At 38.8% G+C, this 27,201-nt stretch overlaps 1 protein-coding gene across 1 annotated transcript in view; it reads left to right on the forward strand.

Annotated features, from left to right (window-relative positions):
* The window catches only part of LOC146505497 (protocadherin-15-like), a 174,783-nt gene that overhangs the window by 107,872 nt on the left and 39,710 nt on the right, over nt 1-27,201 (forward strand). Inside the window, exons 20-24 of the mRNA XM_085181679.1 lie at nt 3,389-3,694; nt 5,524-5,754; nt 9,517-9,633; nt 13,003-13,143; nt 14,253-14,365. Of these exons, the coding sequence (XP_085037805.1) occupies nt 3,389-3,694; nt 5,524-5,754; nt 9,517-9,633; nt 13,003-13,143; nt 14,253-14,365 (908 nt within the window). The remainder of the gene's footprint in view (nt 1-3,388; nt 3,695-5,523; nt 5,755-9,516; nt 9,634-13,002; nt 13,144-14,252; nt 14,366-27,201) is intronic.

Genomic DNA, 27,201 nt, shown 5'->3' on the forward strand with positions numbered 1-27,201 from the left:
GTCCTGAAAATCTATTTTTTTACAACTGGCAACCAATCACAAGAAGCCTGAATAAAAGGAAAGAGGAAGGGACTTAAAATGGTTCATATAGTGGACGAATTGAGGGGCTCCATCAAGGTCTTGTATGAAAAATAAATAAATAAATGAATAAATAAAAAATCTTATTGCTATAGCAGTCCAAAAATAAAAACATAGACTTGGAATTTAGGTGAAATTTTTAAACAAGTGTATGCTAAAATACAATTCTTAAATCATTTTTCAACATTCTTCGAAATCCAGTACCACTTTTAAATTCTGCAGGCTTGCACTGCTAGATGATATAGAACAGATGATATAGCGCTGCTCCAGTTTGTTAATGGCAAACTACATGAATACATTTCTGGATTGACATCTAGTTCTCTGATTGAGAAATGTCTGCATTTAGCTTGCATAAGGATTAAAGCTTCCAGATATTTATAATTTAGTCCTAAGATAGTTGTCTAAATATTGGCTAAAATGTTAGTCCTAAAGTATTATTTCTATGTCCACCTTAAGCCTGTGTGTAGGAAATCCCTTTGGTTTTTCTCGTTTATCTCCTTGGTTTAATCCCGTCACGGAGGAGTGACATTTTACTTATTTTCTGTGCAAGGAGCATATATTTGCATTTTTGGAGATCTTGCTCACTGAACATTATTTGAGGCGAACATGCCCTTCAGGATGAGGGGCCTAAATAAACTCTGTCTGTAACGCAGATAGCGCAATTGTTAATTTTCTTCTCTTCTTTGTATTACATTAGGAGTCGTGTCTAAAGTAGTATTTGTTATTGCAGGAAAAGTGCAAATGCGTATATAATGATAACTGTGGGCTTTTAGCTTAAAATATAAATCACCACATTTCAGCAAAATTACATTTGCATTCCAGTTGACAAGAGGACAATAATAGATACCTTCATCACATTTGATATTAACCTTTTTAGCCACTTGGAATCATCAGTAATGTAAAGCAGCAGCAAGCATGAATACATTAGATAGAAATATGCAGGAGAACATTGTTTAACTATGTGAGGTCAAAAGAAATCGAACAAAAATAATAGGTAGCTTGGTGTTTAATAACAGAGTTTATCTTAGATGAAAATGAATTGAGCTTCTGGCAGTTTGATACCTCTGCTGCATTGAGTTCATACACTGCGATGACACATGACATCTTGGCAAAGAAAATGGAAAAGGAGGGCAAAAAAAAAATCTTACCATCCAGGGCATTGTCACTTAACATACATCGCTTAAACATTTCTCTATGTTTCATCATCTATCCTGACACACCAACCAATGTTTAGTAACTTGCAGCTTTCTTTCAGAAAACCTAGAAAACATCTTGTGATGTGGAGATTTTGTAGGAGCCTTGTACTGTGTGCATGTCTATAACTGTCTTGAATCGGAACAAATGCTCTCCTATCAAATCAGTAACCCACAGCTTACTGTCACATAATGTGCTAAGTGACAGAGGAGGGAAGGGTGGGATGCTGACTGCTGGCATAAGGCTTATTTGTTTCAACTGAAGTATTTCACATTCAAATCTGATTTCCACCAATAAAATTGGTTCGGTTTTCCTGTACTACTTTGAATTCACCTGTAGGAAGAAAGTTACAATCCAGCCAACCACAAAGCTTTAGGCAATTGCCAACAGTGGAGATGATTGCAGTGTGAATGCATAATGCTATTAAGTAGCTTATTGCTAGCCTTAAAGCATTTCGGATTATCGTTAGAGTAATTGGAGCTGGTTCCCACCTGTTCTTATTTTGTACACACTCATATAGACTCAAGATGATTTACCAGGTTATCACAACTGACAGCTTTGCCGGTTGTGCTAATAGAGCCGTTTGTTCTGTGACTTACAAATCCTAACCATATAAGCCCATTCTATTTGCTCTTAGCAGGGAGTCATAATCTGAGCACGCAAATGACTGGAGGACAGATAGATTAGCGCTTGTGTCGCACACATCATGGAGGTATCATGAGAAATTGTTGCTAATTGGACAAGCTGTTGAACATAGTTTATTTTTTACCACACAGATTCCTTGATAAAGCGAGTCTGATTGTTTGAGACATCTGAAAGAGATGCTATGCAGCTCTTTACTCTCCTCAAAAACACCCCTTTAGATTTTGTTGAGATGAAGACATCAGTGCTTGAATTTATTTTTAAAAATACTGTAGAGAACAGAGAACAGAAAAAAATAAGTGCAATAGAAGGTTTCAACATTAATGATCCAGAACAACAACAAAAAAATAAATAAATCTACTAGACCCACACCAGCAGAGCACAAACTAGACTCATTTCCCTTGTACTATATTAGAGGTCTGCGTGGGCCTGTTCTTTAAAACCCACCTGCTCAAGCTGTTTTTGTGCTGAAGCCACCTGTACCTGCAGGATCTTCTATTGCTCTCAGAGTCACTATATAGAGCCTGCCCACGAGCTCACAATTTAAAACTCGCAAGTTAGATTACTAAGAAATGCTGTCCAAATGTGTCCCCACAGAAACTGCTTCAGTGTGAAGAAAACTCATCATCTGGATCATATAATGTAATGCTGAGGTTGGAGTGGGTCTTGAAAACAGATACATAGCCATTAATATCCCAAATGCTAATTTAATGTAATGTTTTGTCATCTGTAACTTTAAATGTACATATGCAACTCTGCAGTTCCCTGAAAAAAGCTGTTTCCTCCCTCAATTTCCACAGACTGTAAATATTTCAGATACTTTACTTAGTTGGGTTTTTTGTTTTTTTTTAAATATAGCTGCTGCTTTTATAGACACGGGCATATGTAATGACCCATGATTGGCTCTGTGGTATTTATTTGAACCCTGCATGATCATAATGGCACCGCAGTAGCTTTCCCTTGGGTCTTTAGTTCTCTGATAATTATTGTAATAATTTTTTTTTTTTAAAAAAAGGGAAAACCTCTGCATCTCAGTTATATAATCAGCTCTTCACATGATGTATTTGATGAATATTTCTCTCTTGCACTATTGATATATGTAAATGGTTTCTCGTTGTTTCCCACAGGTTTTTCTAAAGCAGCTTCAGGAATGAAAAGAAGTGTATTGATTGCGTTTCATTGATGGCTCATTTAGCATAATATTAACTGCTTCCACCATTAAAATGTGGTAACTCGCTTTGGGTTTTGCGGTGTTTAATGTTAATTGTTTGAAATCAGCAAGAACAAAGGCTGCAAGTGTCAGAGATCAAATAACCCATGCTGAGGTCAAAGAAAAGACTTAATTCAAGTATATAATTTATGTGGGCGTGCCGCCTAGATATTATGATTCTCTGCATTTCTGCACTGAATAAACAAAGATAAGCATTAATCTTCCCATAACTGAGCCCTCTGATCATTTTATTTTTTTTCCCAGGCCACAGATCCAGATGCAGGCGCTAATGGCCAGGTGCGCTACCGGATCGTGAATCATCCCGACTTGTTTACAATAAGCGCTAATGGAAGCATCTACACACGAGTGCCACTTGATCGGGAGTCAAGAAGTCAGTATGACTTGGTGGTTGAAGCCTCGGATGGGGCAGTAGACCCGCGACGGACCTCTTTCACTGTCTCAGTCCAGGTCACGGATATCGATGACAACAGCCCGGTGTTCTCCCAGCAGACTTATGTGGTGAATGTGCCTGAGAACAGCCCTGTGGGAACTGTAGTCCTGCAGCTAAGTGTAAGAACTTGATGTCCAAGCGATTTTCACCAAATGTCTCCTTTCCCCTGATGCATGGTACAGGTGTTTGTGTTAAAAAGGCTTTTGGAATCTTTTAACTTCAAGAGCTTTTAACGCAATTTAGCAGTTTAAAATGTCAAATGCTTCCAGAAAGAGGCAATTATGCAGCCAGCAACATATATAATCTTTTATGCAGTGCGGTGACAGCTCTCTGTGCTTTTTTTAGAGTAAAACTGAAAACTTCCTCAAATCGTCAAACCGGCTTCAGAAGAGAATTGTTTTTCGATCCTTCACAACCAATGTTAATAGAATGTTTATTGTTTGTTGTGAAAGAAATTGAGAAAAAACGTTTTTTGTTTTTTTTTCAATTGGTGAAATCTGTCTTTGGCATCGCTTCAACCCTGTCAAACAGCAGTGCATTTGTTTGCGCTGAAGTGTAGTGTCGAAAAACCCGGTGCACGAGGAGCAAACGCGAGCAGAGGGGCGAGTAATTGCTGGGATATTGTGAGTGACATCTCCCAGACGGGGATAAAGCTTGAGGGGGAGGGGGAGAAGAAGGGCAGGTGGGGGCTGAGGTCGAAGGGTGTGAGTGACAGTGGCACTGTGACACCATTAATCTCCTAGACAACACATTAACTCTGAGCGCACCAGGGGTGGTTGGCAAAATACCTAAATAGCACAGGTGAGATAGAACAGAACAGAGTCTGTCTTAGTTTTTTTTTTAAATCTCACACAAAAAGAAAGAAAGAAAGAAAAAGTGACTAAGATAAACTATATTGTATCAGATAGCTATGTATGTGGGTTCCTCAGTGCATATGTCTGTCTTCCCCTGAGGATGCAACCTATCGACTTTGAAAGTGTTCATAAAGGAATTTTTGTTTTTTCAGATTTTCAAGACATTGGCCCTTTAGCAATAATCTTAAATGTTGTTACTCAGAGTATTTCCACAGTTAAACTTACTTTAGTGTGTGTGTTAGTGTTTTCGTGCAGATGAGCATGGCTGTATACGATGGCTTGATGGATTGCAGACAAAATGTCTAAGTGCAGACCACACTTGGCACTCTCAATTCTGTCAGCTCTGAGGGTGTTAGCAATGCTATGAGAGTAACAAGAGTTCATTTCATGGCAAATTCTGATTTAGTTTTAGTCATAATATATGGCATCTAAATTGTATTAGTTTTAGTTGACTACATATCATAAGGTTATGGTAGAAATAATAAATATAAAGTGTAAACGTTTTTTTGTGTTGTGGTTGTTGTGTTTTTCCTTAACATCAAATGCAAAATGTGTCCTTATGTCAACTCTTCTCTTCCTCTCAGCGTTGGCATTTTGTTGTTTTTGCGAAAAACAGGAAGCGCGGGAGAAACAAGGTCACAAACATTCATGGTCTTAATACTCAAAGATTTCCGTTAGCCTCAGCTGCACTTTGTGTTTACTCTTATTTTACAAATGTAATAACTCTTAAGTCTTCTTTTTGCTTATGAGTGAAATACTGTGTAAGAGGCTGATGAATCCCTGAAAAACATGTCCTGCATTATGCTGCATCTAATATATCTCCTATTGAAGCAGCCATCGCTCTACTTTGCAATTTGTGATTTAATGCAATGAGTTCTCCATAGTGATTTAATCAGTGTCTGATTAATGACTGATGCAAGTAGCTCCTACACTGTAAAAAAGGGGCATCACCATTCGTTGTCTATGGCCTATACTTACCAGCTTATATGAAAGGTTCTGATTTTGAAATTATAATGTTAGGCTCGTCCTCTCTCCTCTTTCATCACCTTACTTTCTCCAGTGTTAATGCTTTCCTTTCCTTCTCCTCTTCCTAGGCGGTAGACTTAGATCTCTTCTCCAATGTCACTTATCGGATCAAGACTGAATCAGCCAGGCAGCTGTTTTCCCTGAACCCTGTAACAGGGGTGTTAGCTGTACTGCAGACCCTGGACTTCGAGTCCCTGGCAGCTATGAACATGGGGGCTTCTTACACATTCCAGGTAGAAGCTGTCAACCAAGGAGGGGTCATGCCTCCTGGGCAAGCTTCTGTCACAGTCCACATCACGGTAGGAGCCTCCAGATAACTTGTCTACCAAACCCTCCTATGTGTTATTCTCCTTTCATCTACCCGCACTGTCCCTCCGGATGCGCAGCACTGGCAGTGAATATGTAGTGAATTGTTAGCATAGTTTTACATTAGTAATAGCTTGCATAAGCCACAATTCAAAAGGGGATTGGAGAATAGAGACACATTACAGTATTGTACCTGCACTGCTTTGTGATGTTAAATTCAATTTAATGCCATTTATTGCAAACGCTGAGTGTATTCCCTTTGTAAACCACGTTTTGGCCTCCTGACCTGCTCGTCCTCTCAGCATCACCGGTAGGGAAAAAAAAGAATTGATGGATATGTGTTTCTGTCTGGCACACAGTGCTATCCCTGACTTGAATGACTCATTAGCTTTGTGACAGCAATTATGTCAGGTTTTTCAGGAGCTCGTGTTCCCTTCCCAGCCTTTCAAGAGATTAACAGCTGAATCCCAACGAAAGGATTAGACACCTTGTATTGTGATACTGTTCATGTGTGTATGCGTGTGTTAATGGTTGTGCGTTTTAACTCTGAGTTATTCTTCAAAATGTGTTCACATTTATCTCTGTGTATGAATTCGGTCCACCCACAGTGACTGTCTCCAAGGCTGTAGAATTAGGCCTTTGATATTCCACAGAATGAGAGCAAGTGCCTAAGCTTATTCCAGCAGGCTCACCACATGGTCTGCCAACCTGTAGAGTGACTTTGTCCTCTGATAAGGAAAAGCTTTGTTGCATTCTTTTTGCTGTCACCCAGGAATGGTGTTTGATAGGATAAACATTGCACAGCTACTGATATCAAAGCAGCGACTGCTATTTCAAATGGCGGATATGAGTTGGAATGAGTCTAATGGATTCATACAGGCTTCCAGGGAACTAGGGATGGAGATAGAGTTGATTCCACTGATTTTACTTCCTTCCCCGTGTAACACCTCCGGAGAGTTATTTGAAGTCATCTATGTTTGATTTTTTTTCCCTTGTATTGTTTTGTTATTGCCTCCTTTATCATATACTTTGCTGTGATGGATTAACTGCTTTGCTTGTGCTGCTGTTTTGAGTCTCCCAAAGTTTTTCCTTTTGTCTTTAACTTCATAAATGCACGTGTTTGTATGCGTGTGTGTGGCAAAAGTCTCATATGTACTCTACACGTACATGTAGCACATACATATGTGCAGACACGGCTTCCTTGTGAACACTTGCAGCACAAGGATCAGACTTTGTTGTTCAAAGCAAGGGCTGTATCATAGATTTTCTGCTAGGAAACACTAAACCTGTGTATAGATCAAAGGGAGACTGCCCTCCACCACTGAGCTTATAGAACACATACTGTTGCCCATGGCTCAGCCAAAACAGTGGAAAGTAAAGAGAAAATTCAGGAGAAGGAAACATCAGGCTCCAGTAGTTATAATAGAGTTAAGCTATTCCTGAGAGATATGTGAATGGCTTACTGAGTTTTTCATTTTCACACAGCAAAGCAAGGTTTGCATAGTTGACAAGATTTTCTTTCTTTGCAGACTCAAACATGGTAGAGCTTTGCTGTGCATTGTTAACTAGGAGAAGGTGATTAAAGCTGTGCTGTTATGATGACACTCTCACGTGTTCTAGGGAGCAATTATTAACTGAATGCTGATAAAATAGTTTTCTCTTTTTAAAATTTGTAAACGTTGGAACACAGATACTAGCCTGAAAGCTCAAGCATCCACATACACATTTACATAATGATCTGATTAAATATTATTGTTATTAAACTAAATTTTGCCATCATCTGTTATTCTCATCATTTGTTAGTGACAGTAAATGTTTTGTACCTATCCACTGTTAGCAGGTCCTGTAATGTTATCTAATAAAAGGTACTGGCTATTTCATTAATTAGTTAGAGGCTGGACTTTCTTTTGCCTTCCAAACTGCTTTAATTCTTCAAGAGTTTTGAAAAAGTTTTGAAAACATTCCTCAGGGATGTTTAGTCCAGAATGACATGCATGATGACATTTCACAGGCTGCACGTCTATAATGTGAATCTCCTGCTCGTGTACCTTTGAGACGTGATGATGGATCAAATCATCGCATCTCAAAGGTGTGCTCTTGCTTTGAAATCTGGTGACTGAGGAGGTCATTTGTCTAGAGTGAACTAATTGTCATGTTAAAGAAACCAGTTTGAGATGATTTTAGCTTTGTTTCATGGTCTGTTTTTCTGCTGGAAGCAGCCATCACTAGATAGGTACAGTGAGGTTTTGAGAACATATTCCCATCGCCACCAGTATAATGAATTTTTGACACATGGCAAGACAAATCGATCCTTGTGTTATCCAGGGAAAATGACCCTATCATTCAAATAAAAACAAAGCAGCATTGTTTTTCCAATCTTCAATTGTCCAATTTCAGTGAGCGTGTGTGAATTGAAGCCTTGGTCTCCTGTTCTTTAACTATAAAAGCCCAGATCAGGTACCACTCCAGTATTAAAAGCCCACAATCCATCACAGATGCTTTTCTGCATACCTTAGTTGTAACAAGTGGTTATTTGAGTTTAAACCTGTAGTCTGGCCACTTTGCTCTGAGCTTTCACATCAACCAAACCTTTTCACCCAAAGAACTGCTGCTTACTTGATATTTTCCTCTCTTTTGAACCTTCTCTATAAACCCTAGAGATGGTTATGCAGTTAGTGGCAGTAAGTGTTGTCTGATAGAACCAACTATGCCATAATCTTCCCACTTCTGATGCTCATTTTGGACTTAAACAGGTCATCTTGAACATGTCTATATGCCTAAATGCAGCTGCTGCCATGTAACCAGCTGGTTTTTGTGAGGTTTAAAGCAGTTGAATATGTGTTCCTAATGAAATGACTGAGTATAGCATAAACTGTGTTTGTTTATCTGTGAAGTGAACACACTTGGATGAGATTTTCGCTTCAGATCAAACATTCTGGCACAGAGAAAAACAAGAAAAAACCTATCCATTGTATTAGTTTAATTACTAATGAAACATTAAATTTTCAGACAGCTGCTGTGCTATTTTCACATGCCTTTATGTTGCACGTGGATGTATTCTGTTCGCTATTAGGAATAGCGTAATACACACTATTGGGCACTGTTGGGCGTTACTGTTCTTAAATGAAGGTATTAAGTTAAGTAACTGAGCTGAGAGGTCTGCATAGTGAGCAGATATTACTCTGTTATCAAATACATAATAATACTTTGCTAATGTTAGATGAGCCTCTCCTCTGTATTGCTGGCTCTAGTAAGTAAGTTGAAAAGACTCTTTAGCTTTCTTATGTATGAAATCCTGACTGAGTTAATCTGTGTTTCAGCACTTCTAAGGCAAAAGCAAAAGTGCCATGGACTTGGCTGTTTGTTTGCTAATGATATGTCTTCTAGCGTAGGAAAAAAACACCAAATGCATATGTTAACAAGGCTACAAACTAGAGTTTCTTTGGGGGACTTACTTGCTCTGCCAGGGGGCATTCTGAATTACTGTTGTGTTAACTGAAGTCAAGTAGAGCAGCAACTGCAAAATCTACCATATTATTAATTCACCATGCAAACAGCATTAGAAAACATAGTGGTGATAGAATATTGCTGAATTCATTTGACCCTTTCTACTCCCTTCTGCTTTACTCTATTAATACAAGTAGTAAGAAGTAAATAATTTTTTTTACTGATACCTGATTTGCTTTAACATATGAACTGCAATGTTTAGGTAAACAATGGCACTAATATATTAACTGATCTGTGTTTCATTTCAGGACATGAATGACTTCTCCCCCATTTTTAAGCAAGACCTGTATAAAGGCATGGTGGCACCTAATGCAGAGAAAGGAACAGTCATTACCACAGTTTATGCTGAGGACCAAGACCCACCAGTGAGTACTATTTGAAAAATGCTGTGCACATGTTATGATTAAGATATGCAACAGTGGAGAAAGAGATGAAAGGGGGGTGGGGGGCTCTGATTGATGATTTCAGACCTACATGTTTCTGTCAGAATGTCATTTCACATGATGCATTTAAAAGATGTTTTCAGGACCTCAGTGCTCTTATTAGAGTTGCAGTGCTGTGTGAAAGTTTATTCCAAACCAACTCTAACTGCAAGGTGTGCATCTCCATTTGTATGAGTCATTCACTTGCCTCAGAGTGTCAGATTTCCTCAAACTCCTTTGCCTCACTATCTGAGCAGGATCTGTTGGGAGCTGTCTTAATATAGTCTGAAATCCAAGGAACATTACTCCATGCAGAAAAGAAATTGTGACAACCGGGGGAGACTGGAAATGTGTAGATAGTACAGTTTTTATGAATTCTTGTCTTAGTATTATTTAGCTGAGAAAATCTTCATATTTTATTGGACTTGGTCACCCAGCAGTGTTCTCGACTGCACTGGTTTATTCCTCTTGGCTTTTATGTGTGATTTTTATATTTAAAGCAACATTATCAAATTACTTCAATGATCAAATTTGATTATTGATTTTCAGAGTCAAAAATAGAAATCTGAATTTCCTAGCGACCTCCTCACCATGTGCTAGTCGTGTCCAGCTGTGGATGTTTTTCGGAAAGCAAACTTGATGCTTCTTATTAATAGCACAGCCGCTAGTCGGATCTCACCAGGTCTGAAGAATCTTGCATTCTTGCAGCATGTAAACACAGAGATACTGATTCCTGTCAGTGCCAGCTGCAGGTGGTTGAGCATCTCAAGAATGTCACAGAGACTAGTGCACATCTTACCTTTCCTCCCAGAGAAAACACTCCCACATCCTGGGTTTCTGTCTCTCAGGAGGTACACCTGTCCATCAGTTAGTTGATAGTGAACTCCTAAAATCCAAACCCTGTGTATCATCATTTGTAAAATGAGGTCTTGTTTTTTCTTTCATGGTGACTATTCTAACTGACAAAGATCTCGCAGCACTAAAACACAATTCGGAAATCATCCATATCGTCCCACAAAGGCATGGAGTGACATGGGAAAATATTTTAGCGGAAAGAAGTGTTGGATTTACCAACAAGGGCTGACTAACCCAGTTTCTGTCATGGACACACCTGTTAGGTGGAAAGAGTCTAGTGATTTTAAACATGCCAACAAATGTCCCTCTCTGTTAAGCAGGCTAGCAAAAGCCTGCCCGCATAATAAAGAAACAGAATTGTCATGTCAATATGACACATGTAAGCAATGAGTGTGTTTTGTGAAGGTTTTAATGCATTTCTCCTGAATGAGTTTTTCTTTTTATTATTTTTTTTGTAGAGGACATTTTGTACTTTGTTGTAAAGCTAGCATAATACCTGTCCACCTGCTTCTTAGCAGAAATGATACTAATGGGTTTTAAAAAGTAACTGCATTTTCTGCACACCACTCAACCCCATAACGTCAGTGTTAATATCACCCTGAACGAGAGAGGAGATCACCATGGAGACAAATGTTCCCGTATAAACCTTTTATTCTTCAGGGGAAGATTTAAACAGTCTGTTATTTTTGAGTCTGTTGTTTTTTCTTTCTTCTGTGATTGGGTTGATCACGGCAGAGGAGGTTTTCTTCTTTTAGCGATTCCCATTTCTTCAGTAACCTTTTAGTCACTTACAAGTCAAATGAGTCATTTGTAATTTCCCAAAACTAACAAAATAAGTCGTATTGACGTGTTGACTTTATTACACTCTCAGATCAAGGCTTGCTTTTGTGTTGCCTGTCTCTGAAGCATTGTTCAGTGCCTCTCAGGGCTTCTGAGATTGATCAGTTTTAATGAATTTGCTATTTTTATGTTGAAGAGAATTAGAAATAAACACCCACACATCTTATTTTTAATTGCATTTTCTTCACTTGTTAAACAGCGAGGGTGATTTTTGTTCCCCCCCCCCCCCCCCCCCTCTCTTACTGCATTTGAGCATTGCTTGTCATGCATGACATTTTGGGCGCCTGTTTGCAATGTTAACGACAGTGAGTTCACTCAGGCGGTGTCTATAAAAAATTCATATCCCATGTGTAGAATGTCATACAAGACCAAGTGGTTGTGCAGCTGAACGTTTCTGTGGACACGGCAGACAAGGACAAATATTCCTGTAACAACACTCAACAGTTTACATATTTTTATACATCTCTCCTGAGTTATGTAGAGCACCAATTGCTTTTAATTTCTAGTTTCTCAGGGAATATGAGGATATAAAGAAAAGCACTCTTTTCCAGTTAATAGTTTTGCTGTCTGGGTTTTTATTTTTATTTCTATTTATTTCTTTATTGCATTATGGTCTTATTTTTTCCATTTCTGTTTATTTATAACAATATGGTCTTGATATTAAATTAGACACTTCAAATGAGAAATTATGGGCACAAAAACAGATATTGGCAATACCAGAGCAAAGCTGCTGCCATCACTGCAGAGGTCTTACTGCTGAAGTTAGTGGGGGATATTTTTTTTTTCCGTAATTGGTGGTCCTGGTCTGACATCTTTTCAATTAAATGTCAGAAAACAATCTGGAGAGCTTTTAGAGATTGGATTTTTTTTTTATCCCCTTAGTGAATTCACTCAGATGGTTTTGTAACCTCTAAGAGACACATTTTTGTTAGTAAGCCTCCCAAGAGATACACTGCTACTACAAGCTTTACCTCTCTCTAGTCCCAGGTTTTACCCAGTCCCCGAGGAGCAAAAGCTGTTCAGCCAAAGAAAGACAGCTTCAAGAAGATTATTAAAAATCTGACTCAATTTTAGGTCCACTGGGAGGGAACTAGAATAAGATAAGCTATAGAGATGATTAGTAATCAGCAACCATGGTTAATGTTAATCAGAGGTTCATATTAAAGTCCAGGCTGGCATTAATGAATGCAAAGTGTGTTACCTTGGAGACTAAAAAGATGAATTTATGAATTTTTCTTAATATTATTTCCAATTAGATTACTAGATTTGAACCAATGAATAACAATGATTTTATTTAGGAGTATCTGATGAGAACCAAATTATGAGGAAAAGCTCTCAGTTCTTAATTCTTATTATAGAGACAGGAGCAAATTTTTTAAACATAAGCCACTGCAGTTCTGCATAATAAAATAACAAAATATAACATTTACAAGTCATGTTGCTAAGCAAGTACTTTTACTTGTCCTTTATGACCTGACTGCATTTTGTATCAGATTACCCTGAAGTACTCTGTTTTCATCATTTTTCTTTTCATTTGAATATGTAAAATGTGGGCTCCAGATAACTGGATTGTTATTGCATTGATATTGTTCGTGCTCTTCTTTCTCCTTCCTCCAGGGTACTCCGGCCAGTTTGGTTCGCTACAGAGTGGATCTGAACAGATCGCCATACAGTGGGAGTATTTTTGATGTGGAAGCAGAAACGGGAAGAATTATCACTAAGGTCAACCTCAATGAAGAGCCCAGTGTCACCTTTAACGTGAGTGACAGCCATTATGTCAGCAGAGGTGGTGATGAGGTGCCTTTGCTTAAAGTGTCAGTGTCACTTAATGGTTGCAGAGATGAGGCAGAAAAAAAGATATGCTGTTTAAGTTTTTAAAGGAGTTAAAGCTGAATTATGTTTAGGTTGGTGGTATGTGTTATTGTAACATCTGTATGATGTTTATGCTTATTACAGGACAGTATATAACTGGGAAAATAGTCAGTGATTGTAATTCATGACTGACGTAATTCTGCTTTAATACTCTACTCAATAAAGTAGCACTTTATTTGGCTGATAAAAAAACATAAAATCTATTTAAAAAGATATTTATTGGCTTAAAAAATTCGCAATAATTTGACACGTAGAGTTAGTAATGACGTGATATAACATGCAATCATGACGTGATTGCAGCAGTGGAACTGACAATTGATTATAATGGTATAATGATAAAATCATCATAGTCATAGTGCTGTCTTTTGTCTGTCTGTCTTGTTTAAAAGTGATACAAGTTCCACTAAATTTTAGTGGGTTAGAAATGTGTGTAGACTTTTTTAAAATGATACTTTAAAATCAAATAACATTTTTTAACTAACTTGTCTCTGTGACAAATAATATAGAGTTTTCTAGATAAAACAAATCCCCTCCCAGGCATTTTACATAGAGCTATTTTTAACAATTTCCAGTGACTTTACATAGGCTTGTGGGTGTGAACACTTGAGCATGCGCTGCAGGATATTGTGCCCTAATCTGTCTTTCTTTCTTTTACTTACACTTTTTAAAAAAAAAGAAAAAACATTTTTATGTTCATTCTCTTTCAGCCCCACCCTCCCTTCCCCCCCTTTCCCGAGCTCCTTTCTCCACAGTCTATGAATGTAGATCAATACATTCATTCTCACTCTCTGGGAGCTTTGCAGCCTGCTCGCCACAGCAGATTTGCCGTTGTGTCTTTATTAGGATGCCGAACATGTTTGCAAAAATGACTGGCAATCCCCAAAAAAGGAATTATTTGTGCAGAGAGCAGACGTTGAGGCTAAAAAAATGTATTAATTTAGTGCTTGCATTTGCATGCGTCTTTTGTTCACATGTTTTCTCTTGCTCCATTGCAGCTCTTTGTGATAGCCTATGACAATGGGGAGCCAGTGAAGTCTAACAGCACTTTGGTGGAGATCACAGTCCTCCAGCCTTCTCGCATCCCAATCTTCACCCAGGAAGAGTACACGTAAGTCTCCTTGACACGGCTGTTGATGTAGCTGCCTCCAACCTGTAACTTCACACACCAAAGAGCAGTTTAGGCTATAGTGCCAGACAGGGGCAATAGGTGTAAAACGCTGGAGAAAGTGGACAAGAACACCAGAAGACACATTTGTGTCTGTGGTCACATCACATTCATCTTCCCCAATATTCTGATCAATATTTAAGCAGTTGATGATATGCACAAAGGGTTTGAGGTCACAATTTCATGAACATTTATAACTGTGTTAATGATGGCTTTCTTTGCGTTATTGTTCTCATGTCATGAATATTCTGCAAAGAGGTATCATTTCTAACACGGCGTCTCCCAGCTCCATGATGCTCTTCTCTGTGCTTGACTGATCACTGAGTTTTATGTATAAATATATATTAGAGCTGCAGGGTAGATGCTGCATATCATCGCTGCTGTAAATCACATTTGTGTCTGTCTGTGGGAGAAACAGGGCTTTCCTCTGAGTTTATTAAGAGTCTCTTTTGACAAGATTAACCACTTCCAGAGGAAGATGCAAAATGAAAAGACATAATTTACGGTGGCCTAAGATGCCTAGTGGATTTGCATACAATATACCCTCTATAGACATGCTCATCTACAAGGTTGGGTGGGCTGATAATACTCTGACTCAGAAGGAGGCCAAGAAGTCATACATAATTGAATTATATAAATGTAATTCAAATTAAACTATAATTCAAAATAAACATGGATTATTAACCTGCCAGCTGACACTGATGAGAAAAATAATCTTTGATAAGGGCAAACTAGTGTTAACGGTTGTTTTCTATTTTTTTAATTTATTTATTTTTTGCTGCTGTAGGTAAAGTTCTGCAGCATTCAGACTGTGACGCATTAAGGTCTGATGGCATAGTTACCTGGAACATTGCGGTCATTAGGAGCTTAAAGTAAAGCTTGTTTTAAGTGGATTGATTTACTAGCTTCTATGTCAGTTAGATTGGGAGTGCTGACAGACTGTCTTCTGCAACAGAATTCGGTAGGCCTTTATGCATAAGACAGGGAAAAGTAAGTCCTCACCAACCTGTCAACGCAGCACTTTAGGTTTTATTTCTTTGTTTGTGCCTGGCTTCGTCTTTCAGCCTATCTCACCTTGGGTAATTTGTACCTGGTAGAGTGTGTGTATATGTGCATTCCTCATATAGTTCAGTGTGTGCACACCAAATAAATGCTTCCCTGATGGTTTATAATCCAGCACTTTGTGTGTGTGCTCACGTTCCCCCGTTGCTCAGCTTTATTCAATGATTGATACACAGGCACAGCAACATAGCTGTTGAAAGGCTATTGATTAATGCTTTGAATAAGTGGTATGTCTGAAGCACACTCAAAGGTCGAGACCATAGGCATAGACCTCTGTAGGGTTTCACATTAACAATGCTAACCAAACGCAGTGGAAGGCCTGCTGTAAATTATGAGCCGTGAAAGCATTAGCCAGGTGCTTGAGCCTCTCCTGCTGGACAAGGTTCTCTCCAGTGGAGAGTATCCAATCTGCTCACTCGCAATGATCTGTCTCCTCATTCCCAGTCACTCTGTCTCTCCACATTGTCCTCCCCCCCCCCCCAAGGAACCTTCTGAACACAAATCACTTTCTAAATGTCCACTGAAGATCTAGTCTGTCTCTGTGAAGGCAGTTAGTTATAGCAGCAATCAGGTGAGCTATGCCTACAGCACCAGAGCACACAATTAAAACAACTCTGCAGGGCTTTGGCTGACTTAATGATTTTTTTCTACTGCTTTATGGTTGGTCCCCTCCATCTGTCAGAGGGAAATGAGAAGCTCCCAGTCAATGCTGGATAAAATAAATGGCTTATGCCGTAGTTGCTGCTTTAGCGGCATGTTACCACTTGCTTTTCAGAAGAGTTTAGATAAACATCTTGTTGTTTTTGTGTGTCTAAAATGTAGATAGAAGTATTATCTCAATATTTACTCAAACCTATATCTACTATGAAGCCATTTTCTCAACGCAGTACGCAGTTTAGTGTTTTCTTATTGAAATATGTAAGACTATCCCCGAAGGTCTTGCTGGATGCTGAGTGGGAGCATGTGCTGCTCTAAAACTTGTGTGTACCTTTCAGCACTGATCATGCCTTTCCAGATGTGCAAGCTGCCAATTCCATAAGCACTGGTCCACCCACATAGAATCAGAGTTGTGGGCTTTTGATCTGAGAGCTAATAACAAGCCACATGGTTCCTTCGGCGTCAGTGTTTTCTAAAAGAAAAAGAAAAGAAAAAAGTTCAGATTGTGATTCGTTTGACCAGATACCAGTTTCCATTTTGCCTCACTCCCTTTTAAATGAGCTCTGGCCCAGAGAGGATGATGTTTCTGGACCATGTTTACACATGGCTTCTTCTTTTCATGGGAGAGCTTTAACCTGTAACTGGGAATAGCACGATAAATGGAGTTCACAAATAATAATTTGTGGAAGTTTTCCTGATCCCGTGCAGTGATTTCTGTGACAAAATTGTACGTTTTCAATGATTTGTTTTCATTTTAAATCATCATATTATGCCCTGTAGATGATGAGATATTCTAAATTTCACAATGTCATGTTGAGAAACATTATTCTCCACAATTTGTGTATGAAGTTCTTTGCAGATGATGAACCTCTGTCCATCTTCATATTAGAGAAACTCTGCCTCTTTAGGATGTTCTTTTTCTACCCAGTCATGTTACTGATCTTGTGCTAATTAACCTGTTTGGTTCAAAAATGTTCCCCCACCTGTTTTCATTAGTACAACTGACTTTTTCAGGCTTTCTTTGCCCCTTTTTGAGACATATTGCTTCCCATCAATTTAAAAATGAGTCAATCTTTTTCATAAAATAGTAAAATGCCTCAATTGGCTATTTTTAAAATATGTATTTTATAAGATTTTGACATTCTACACAGAATCTCAAAGTTATTGGAACTGAGATTGTATATTAAACTTGATCTTTTTCCCTTCTCATCCTCACTTTCTCTTCTCAATCACACACAGCAGATTTTCTCTTCTTTTTGCCTTCTGAACTGTCAGACATCAGTTCCTTGCTGACTTGTTGGTTCAGCAACTGGAATGATGTAATTACTATGCTTTAGCTTTTCAAGGCAACAGGATGACAAGTATTTGACACTGTTTAAATATATTATATGCTTGAACTAATTCTCTATTCATTTAATGCTTTTCCAGTGTGTTTTTATGTGAAAGATTGTGAAGAGATTAATTATATCAATGTGAATGAGCAGACAATGATTTTGCTCAGGTTTTTTGGGTGATAAAGATTTTTCTGGAGCTCTATCATTAAATCAGAGTGAATGGCTCCTTTAAATGGAACTCACGCACACAACCCTATAGGGAAGTCTTTAGCACTGGGCACATGGGAAGCAACTGAATATTTACTGAATATATTTTTTCTCTCTGTGTGTGTGTGACTAGAGAGGAGGGCTAAGCTGCTATCTAACATGGACCCACTATGTGAATCCTCCTTTTTGTACTGAGGCTACATCTCTGGCCCTATGTTACAAACCTGTGATCTGAGCAGTTTCCCGTGCTGCTTATCTCCCCCACAGCACTTCGCCTTCTAAATCTACTCTAGATCACATGAGACTTTTGCCTCACTGCTTCTGAGTATGTCATTTTGCTCTCCTCCACTTCATCCTCCTCCCTCCCCCCTACCTTGCCGAGCTCGCACATCCCCCGAATTTTTCCTCTCAGCTTATATCTCTGTCCGCTTCTTTCTCACTTTGTCTTCCCTTTGCGTCTCTCCTCATTTTATAGTTCTTCATTTTCTCCTCAGCAAAAGGATGTATTTCTGTAAATGTCAACTGTCACTTGTGCTCATTATAACTAAATGCTCATTGCATATATGTTACATTACTAAACATGTAAGGCTATTTGTTTCTGGGTGTTATTTTAAGCATATGTCTCTGGAAATAATTGTGTTTTTCTAGCAATTACTCCGTTTTATACTGAGTATTTTTCTTCTACTTTGTGTTGTATCAGAAAAATAACTATCTTATCATAAATGATATACATTTCATTCTGTCTGCACACTTTCCAGGAGATTGCAATAGATAGCCTTTTTTACTAAATGGAAAGAATATCATGTGGCCGTTACGCAATACCTGTCAATAAATAGTTTAGTAATCTTGGTGAGAGCACTACAACACATCATCAAGCAATGCTCTTATTTTTAATGTTAGCACAATGAAGAGTGTCAACATTATCACAATAAACAACATAGTGTCACTGCTTGTGCTTGCACCCACATTCCCACCTCAAGTAATTAAACCATTACACAAAGTGGCAGTATGCTAAAATTACATGTGTGCATATCCTTTTTTTGCATCATGTAAATGAACATAAAAACACTTTTAAACACTCAACCTTATATAAAGTTACTGTTGTTGTACTTTTCCTTTTATAGTTGATTTTCAAAAAGTTTCAGTCCAGTAGCTGAATGTTTTCAGGGGATTTTTGTTATTTAAGCTACTAAACACTGACCCGTGAATCATTCAAGCTGACTAAAGGCACCAAAGTTAAGCGCTGACCCAGGGAATGTAGGAAAAGAAATTTTAGGCACATTGTCACCAGCAGCTTGTCACATAACCACACAATATGCTCCTATTTCTTTAGTTGAACCTGTGAAAACTGGCAAAGACTACCCAGTTTGGCAGGAATTAAATAGTTCTTTATGCCTGTCAAACTGGCATAAAATGCTATACTAGGTATTTCGCAAATACCAAATACCTATACTAGGTGACTGTCGAAGAGCTGTTAGCTGACAACTTGGCATATCTCAACATGCTGTGCGTTGTAGAGGACAAAAGAAGCAGCATTAGGCCTAAAAGGAACTAACAACAGCAGATGAATGCCGTGTCTTTAAGAAATAAAGGGAAACATTGATTGTTACTGTACTACTGGACCTGAGACACCTGAGACTGGTCCTTCAGTTGATCCATCTACTGTCAAGGAAACAAAACAGTGTGCCAAATAACATAAGCCCTTAGAGAGATAATCAGAGGCAGCAGTTCTTATGCAGTGATGAATCTAAATTTGTAATTTCTAGTTCAAAGTGTCATCAGTATACACACAGGAGTTCAGGAGTGAGATACAAAAGTGAATGTCTACAGCTGTCTGTAAAACACAGTGGAAGCTCTGTTGTTAACTGGGGCTGAATTTATGCCAGTAATATGTAGGGATGGGTATCGTTTAGGTTTTATCCGATACCAGTACCAAATCGGTACTTTTGAAACGGTACTCAAACCGGTGCTTAAAGAATGGAAAACACAAAATTGGTCCAAAAACCTCTCATGTTCAGCTGTTTTTTTGTAAAAAGATAACAATGTTAGCCTTTTCTGCAGCTATAGGGCATATATGGTATCACTCTTGGATGGAAGCAGTGCTTAAACAATGGAAAAAACACAAACTTTGTCCTAAAACCTCTCATGTTTAACTGTTTTCCACTTTTTCTTTGGTCATTTTGGCCAGGGTGACGGGAGCATCTGCCATCAAACAAGAAGACAGCTTCATGTAACTACAACGGTGTTTGCTAGTTCACCTTACATGCATTAATGTAATAACGTGGTTAGCCTACTCAACGTAAATTACACACGAACAACATTAAGCTACCGACTCAGAGAAGAACGGCTGCTGCTGCCATCATCATCCATCATCATTTCTGCTACACTGGCAGGGCTACGGGCCAGGACTCTAATCTTTGGGTTTTTGGGGGATGTTGCTAACTCCAGGTCCGATAACAGGCACCACACCCGCAGTAGATGTGCTCGGTGTGAGGTCTCGCAGCAAGCTATCAAATACGGCGCATTTCTCGGCTTTTAAAAAAACGCTATGCGTCGCCAGGTGTTTCATCAGATTCGAGGTGTTACTTCCTTTGACAGTATCACAGTATCAGCTTAAAGAACTTGTTGCAGGCTGCTGAGTTTGCATATTTTGCTATGAAGTACAGCCAGACTTTCGACCGCTTCGCCTTGAGCATTTTTAATCTGTAGCTCTGCTCTAAAAGAACCTAGGCCCGCCTACTATCCTCGGAAACGTAAAATGATTGGCTAGAATCTAGCTTTAATGTGATACATATCACATCTCAGGAAAAAAAAGCACCAAAATAAAGCACCAAAATGTGCGCTGCTTTTTGGTCTGGTTACTACAGTTTATGTCAGAACCGGTGCCATCATGGCACCGGATACCGGTAACCATCCCTAGTAATGTGGGGGGTCTTGTCAAAATTGCTGGAATTTTGAATGCATAAAAGTATCTTTAGCGTTGAATCCACCGTATCATACCATCTGGAAAACCTCTGATTGGCAACGGCTTCATTTTTCACAATGACAATGATTTGAAACACACTACCCATGTAGTAAAAGCATACCTGGATAGAAAAACACATAATGGAACACTATCAGTCATGGATTGCCTCCCGTCAGACCATGGACCTCAAGATTATTGAACCGGTCTTGAGAGAGAACAGAATAAAACGCCTCCAGCATCCAAAGAAGAGCTTTGAATGCGTCTTTCAAGAAACCCGGAGAACTATTTCTGAAGACTTATTTAAGAAATAAAAAGAAAGCCCACCTAAGAGAATTCAGGGTGTGTCGAACAATGATGGTGTTCATACCAAATATTGACTTTCAAGCTCATTAGTTCTTCAAACCCTGTTTTTCTTTTATATACAGTATTTTCATGTATGTTTGATCATATTTCAATAATTCACTACACCTATTTTCCATTTTTCTAGCAAAATATAAAGAATTTAGCTGTGGCTCAAGGCTTAAGCACAGTCCTTTAGAAACAACTTTGTACAGCTTTGAAACATAACTTTTCCCTGTTTCTTCATTAGACGTTGTTACTCTGGTCCTTAATGTGAATGTCAGTGGTAATAGTTTATAGCGTGTAATACTGTAGTCTTTTAGTCTGCAGTTTTGTTATATTTATATACCACAGAGTCTGCATAAATTTCCTATAGATGCCCTCTGACCACAGTGACTGATTTATTGTTCTCAGTAATCTGACTCATAAATGGCTACACTATGCCTCAACTTGCAAGATACCCTGTAGTTTGAAATACCAGTCATGCTGAACTCCACAGCCATTTGCTACTAATCAAAAAACACTGAGTTAGCCTTCACATTAAATAAGGATGTAAACTATTACTGCTCATTTTAGATAACTAAACAGGAAGATGCTACTCAACTACATATCCTCCATCAACTGTTCCCGACATCAGGTGGAAAACTGCTTTTATCATTTTTAGACAGAACCAATCCAAATCACATTTTCATTTCAGACAAGGTTGTAATTCTTAAATAATTAGTCAGATGACAGGCTTTCATAGCATACATCACTTTTATTGGCAGCCTTCTTGGGACTGTTGTTTTGCCAGACATTTATACAAGTGATAGAGGTGATCACAACCTACTCAGCTATGGTTATTGCCAAGCATTTAAAGGGTTAGCTGTAAACCCTACAGCATGCTCACCCACACAACCGCCACTATGCCTCTCTGAAAACCTACATTTAAAGAAGGGAAAAAAGCCCTCTCTTTTTCCATCTATCTGTCATGCTTTTCTGCTATCCTTTCTTCCCCCTCCTGAATCACAGCTGTAAGTTGGGGAGCTCTTTCATGCTGCTGAAGGGCATGATTGATTTTTAGCCGCAAGTTTGAGTCTGCTGCCCTGAGCCTTAAACATCTAAACACTAGAAACACACTGACCTTTCACTTGTCTCTGCTAAACAGGCAGGCATCACTTGGCGGTCTAACAGACGCCACGTCTCATTCACCACACAAATCCCAAATATCACATAATGAGACACATGCTGAGACCTGGGAAAGACAGCAGTATGATAACTATTATAGGCTCACACTAACTTTCCAAATAAGAGTCAATAACAATATAGAGCAATTATGTGTAAAAACGTTGTTTGCATTTGATAGATGAAGTTTTCAGATAAAGTGCAAGTGTGCAAAAATTGCAAAAAACAAAGTGCAACACCAGACAGAACAGAACAATACAGACACAACAGTGCAATAGAAAAGTGCAACAATGACAGTGAGTTGTGCAAAAAGTAACTTGATGTATGAAGGTATGCATGTTTGTCTGTGTATGAGATTGTGTAGATAAGTGCTTGAGGCAGTGACGTGTATGAAGGTGTGTGTGTGTTTGTGTGTGTGTCAGTCCAGTCACTGAGTGTTCAGGAGTCTGACGGCTTGGGGGAAGAAACTGTTTTGCAGTTTGGCAGAACATGAACTATAATAGTCTCTTAGTTTATGCCACGACTCACATATCAAATATGAACAGAATTCATATTTGATATCATATCTGACTTAAGTTTTGAGCTCATATTTTAGGACATGCTAATTCAGTATAAAGAAATAAGAACTCACATTGTTCTTCTTTATATCATCATTGCTATATAAAGTATTTCTGAAAAAGACATCTGTGTCCTTCTTGCTTGAGTGAATTTGGGCTCACAAGATTCCCATAATGCTTCCGACCAATACGAACTCCTACAATTTTTTTTAGGCAAGTAAATCTCAGCTGGCTCCTTTTCAATACTACATCAGGTCATGGTGTCCAGTGTTAAAGCAAAGTATTTTTATCTTCTCATGTGCCGACTTCAGACATGTGACTGGACCCTCACTCACAACATTAAAAAGGGGTCTTTATAGTTTGTGCTGACCAGCCCAACAGAGTTTGTATGCTGGCTTTTCTCTATTCTGCTAGGTAGAGTAGTACTAATCTCTTTCTGTGAGTAAAGCCTCCAGGTGTTGATGTAGTAGAGTGATTAATTTGAGTGTAAAACATGCAGAAGGGCAGCAGTGCCCTCATGGCACCTTGTGATATCACATTGCAAGCCTCAAAAAGCTGGCCTTAGTTTGGACAACACAGTCATCCGCCAGCATCCAAACATTGCTTGCTCCTCTTGTATGCGAAATAACCCGGTGGATGATGTGTGAAGTGATGTCCTGTGGGCTGACATGGCTAACCTGGCAAACAGCATCTGGCTGCACAGTAAATGTTAATTTGCCAGCTTTGCCAGTGTTTTTCATATTTCACTCAAGAAGACATTTTTTATTAAAGCCGCTTTTCTTTCTTGTGGAACGAAGAAAAATAGGCTGCTGTGAATACAAATGAAATTCTTCGTCTGGTGGATAAGTCCCTAGTAGTACAGCACAGGGAGGAGCATGATCAGAAAAAGCTGTAAACATTGTTCTCTCATTTTATAGAACAGGATGCTATAATTTGAAAACACATAGTTAAGCATCACTTCATGCCAGGAGTGTCAGATTTCTAAGAAGTTTATTAGTAGTTTGTTAGATTCTCTTTTTTCCAAGAACCTATTGGTAACTGTGAGTCACGCGTTCATAAACATTGCTTGTTAATATCTGCCTGCATTACATTTGGTATACAGCTGAGAGAGACTTTGCTGGAGTGGGTAATGAATTTTTCAATTGTACACAAATTTAGGAATATGGGGAAGCCTTGATCGTTTCAAGAAAAACATGTAAGTGTCTCTTTGAACTGCTCTACATTAATGATAATATTGTATTTGAAAGCTTGCAAGTACAGTGGGGCAAAAAAGTATTTAGTCAGCCACCGATTGTGCAAGTTCCCCCACTTAAAATGATGACAGAGGTCAGTAATTTGCACCAGAGGTACACTTCAACTGTGAGAGACAGAATGTGAAAAAAAAATCCATGAATTCACATGGTAGGATTTGTAAAGAATTTATTCGTAAATCAGGGTGGAAAATAAGTATTTGGTCAATAACAAAAATACAACTCAGTACTTTGTAACATAACCTTTGTTGGCAATAACAGAGGTCAAACGTTTACTATAGGTCTTTACCAGGTTTGCATACACAGTAGCTGGTATTTTGGCCCATTCCATCATCTGTATAAAAGACACCTGTCCACAGCCTCAACCAGTCAGACTCCAAACTCCGCCATGGCCAAGACCAAAGAGCTTTCGAAGGACACCAGGAAAAGAATTGTAGACCTGCACCAGACTGGGAAGAGTGAATCTACAATAGGCAAGCAGCTTGGTGTGAAAAAATCAACTGTGGGAGCAATCATCAGAAAATGGAAGACATACAAGACCACTGATAATCTCCCTCGATCTGGGTCTCCACGCAAGATCTCATCCCGTGGGGTCAAAATGGTCATGAGAACGGTGAGCAAAGATCCCAGAACCACACGGGGGGACCTGGTGAATGACCTGCAGAGAGCTGGGACCAAAGTAACAAAGGTCACCATCAGTAACACACTACAACGGCAGGGAATCAAATCCCGCAGTGCCAGACGTGTTCCGCTGCTGAAGCCAGTGCATGTCCAGGCCCGTCTGAAGTTTGCCAGAGAGCACATGGATGATACAGCAGAGGATTGGGAGAATGTCATGTGGTCAGATGAAACCAAAGTAGAACTTTTTGGTATAAACTCAACTCGTCGTGTTTGGAGGAAGAAGAATACTGAGTTGCATCCCAAGAACACCATACCTACTGTGAAGCATAGGGGTGGAAACATCATGCTATGGGGCTGTTTTTCTGCCAAGGGGACAGGACGACTGATCCGTGTTAAGGACAGAATGAATGGGGCCAAGTATCGTGAGATTTTGAGCCAAAACCTCCTTCCATCTGTTGAGAACTTTGAAGATGAAACGAGGCTGGGTCTTCCAACATGACAATGATCCAAAACACACCGCCCGGGCAACAAAGGAGTGGCTCCGTAAGAAGCATTTGAAAGTCCTGGAGTGGCCTAGCCAGTCTCCAGACCTCAACCCCATAGAAAATCTGTGGCGGGAGTTGAAAGTCCGTGTTGCTCGGCGACAGCCCCAAAACATCACTGCTCTTGAGAAGATCTGCATGGAGGAATGGGCCAAAATACCAGCTACTGTGTGTGCAAACCTGGTAAAGACCTATAGTAAACGTTTGACCTCTGTTATTACCAACAAAGGTTATGTTACAAAGTATTGAGTTGTATTTTTGTTATTGACCAAATACTTATTTTCCACCCTGATTTACGAATAAATTCTTTACAAATCCTACCATGTGAATTCATGGATTTTTTTTTCACATTTTGTCTCTCACAGTTGAAGTGTACCTCTGGTGCAAATTACTGACCTCTGTCATCATTTTAAGTGGGGGAACTTGCACAATCGGTGGCTGACTAAATACTTTTTTGCCCCACTGTATGTCACATTGCCTGTGCACTGCTGGCAACCTGGAGGGAGATATTTGCACTCGAGCCATAAATTGAAAAGTGCCAAATTACACTTTTAGATGAACATGTAATGTAACAATATTGCCTCAAAAATGGTGAAATATGTTGCCACAGTATATAAGTTGAACAGTACTTGGCAAAAGGTTATTGCACTTCAGCTGTTAAGAGTTTAAACTAGCGTGCTGTACATTAACAGAGGCACTTTATTTTATTCAGATGCAATTTGCAGAAGGACTTGACCCAGACGTTTTCTCACATTAGAACTGTGTTGGCCTCGTCTTTCTCAAAAAAATGAAGAAAGTGTTTTCCTGTCAAAACTGATTGTTATTGTGAAATTAATTGTTAATAACACAGATTGCAGCAACATCATTAGATGGTTACAATCTACTTTTACCATCATAATATAAAGATGGCATGATTGTACATTTAAAGTGCCAATCAGTATGTTCTTTGTTCTTCTGTTTGCTTACTTGTAAAGTAGCTCCAAAGGCAGTCATTTCCAGCAGACAGCTTACACAATAAGGTTTTTTTTTCTTTCTGGAATCTACACTTCACCCTCTAAGCAGTCAGAACTTGCTTTACGTTACTTTAAATGAGTGTTTTATTTTATTAGCTCAATCAATTCACATTTATGAAAGGGTCGCCACAATAAATAGTGCAAGAAGAAGAAAGGAATGATTAGGAGCATGAGATACAGCAGTGATCTTACAGCAGTGATCTTACAGCAGGTGCTAAAAATGATCAGGCTGTTGCATTTCACCACTCTAGTCTTGATGTAAATGTGCACTTCCATTTTCATAAGCATAGCTGTAATATCTGCTGTCTTTACCACCTGCTATTTTTTAAACTTCTATAGGTTTTTAGCTATAAGGTATTTCCATTTGTCTCTAATGCTATCTGGTTATAGTAATATCTATTATCTGCCTTCAGATTCGAGTTGCCACAGTATGTCTGAATCATTGCACGGTGTTGTTTCTTGGTTGAAATAATGCCTTTGACTCTCTGGTTAATCTAATAATATATTGGGGGGTTTTCTAGCTCCGTATTGCTTGAAAATAGACTCTCGCTTACACATATAAGTTTCTGCTCTCCTACTTTGCTCAAAGCAAACACATGCATCATATTTTGTGATTTCCATTTTCTGTATATGTAACAGCAGAAGGCAGTAAAGCAGTTGAAATGTCAATTTTATATTTTTGTTGAGTGTAGAGGGCTCTTAAGGAGTAGATGTATTCTGTATCTATTTGATTTGTTAATGCTACTTAATGTGTACTTTCTGACAGACAGAATTACAGCTCCAACCTTTATGCTGTGCTTTTATTGTGGGCTTTTTGGATGTTTTTTTTTCTTCTTCACATTGGTTGTATTATATTGTGTATTCTAGGAAGAGAATTGAGTCTTGCCAAAAAAGATAACTTTGAAATATCTAGGCTATCATGGCACTAGTTTTCAAAACCTTTCGAATATCTTGAGTGGTCCAGGGACCCTGTAATACCTTTATCTCTGTTTCTCACTTGCCTATTCCCACTTTGTTTCTCCACCCCTCTTTGGTCTTGCCAAACATAGCGTGTAATCTTTAAAGTCT

This window comes from Neolamprologus multifasciatus, chromosome 13, assembly GCF_963576455.1.
Source record: "Neolamprologus multifasciatus chromosome 13, fNeoMul1.2, whole genome shotgun sequence".
Classification (NCBI taxonomy): Eukaryota; Metazoa; Chordata; class Actinopteri; order Cichliformes; family Cichlidae; genus Neolamprologus; species Neolamprologus multifasciatus.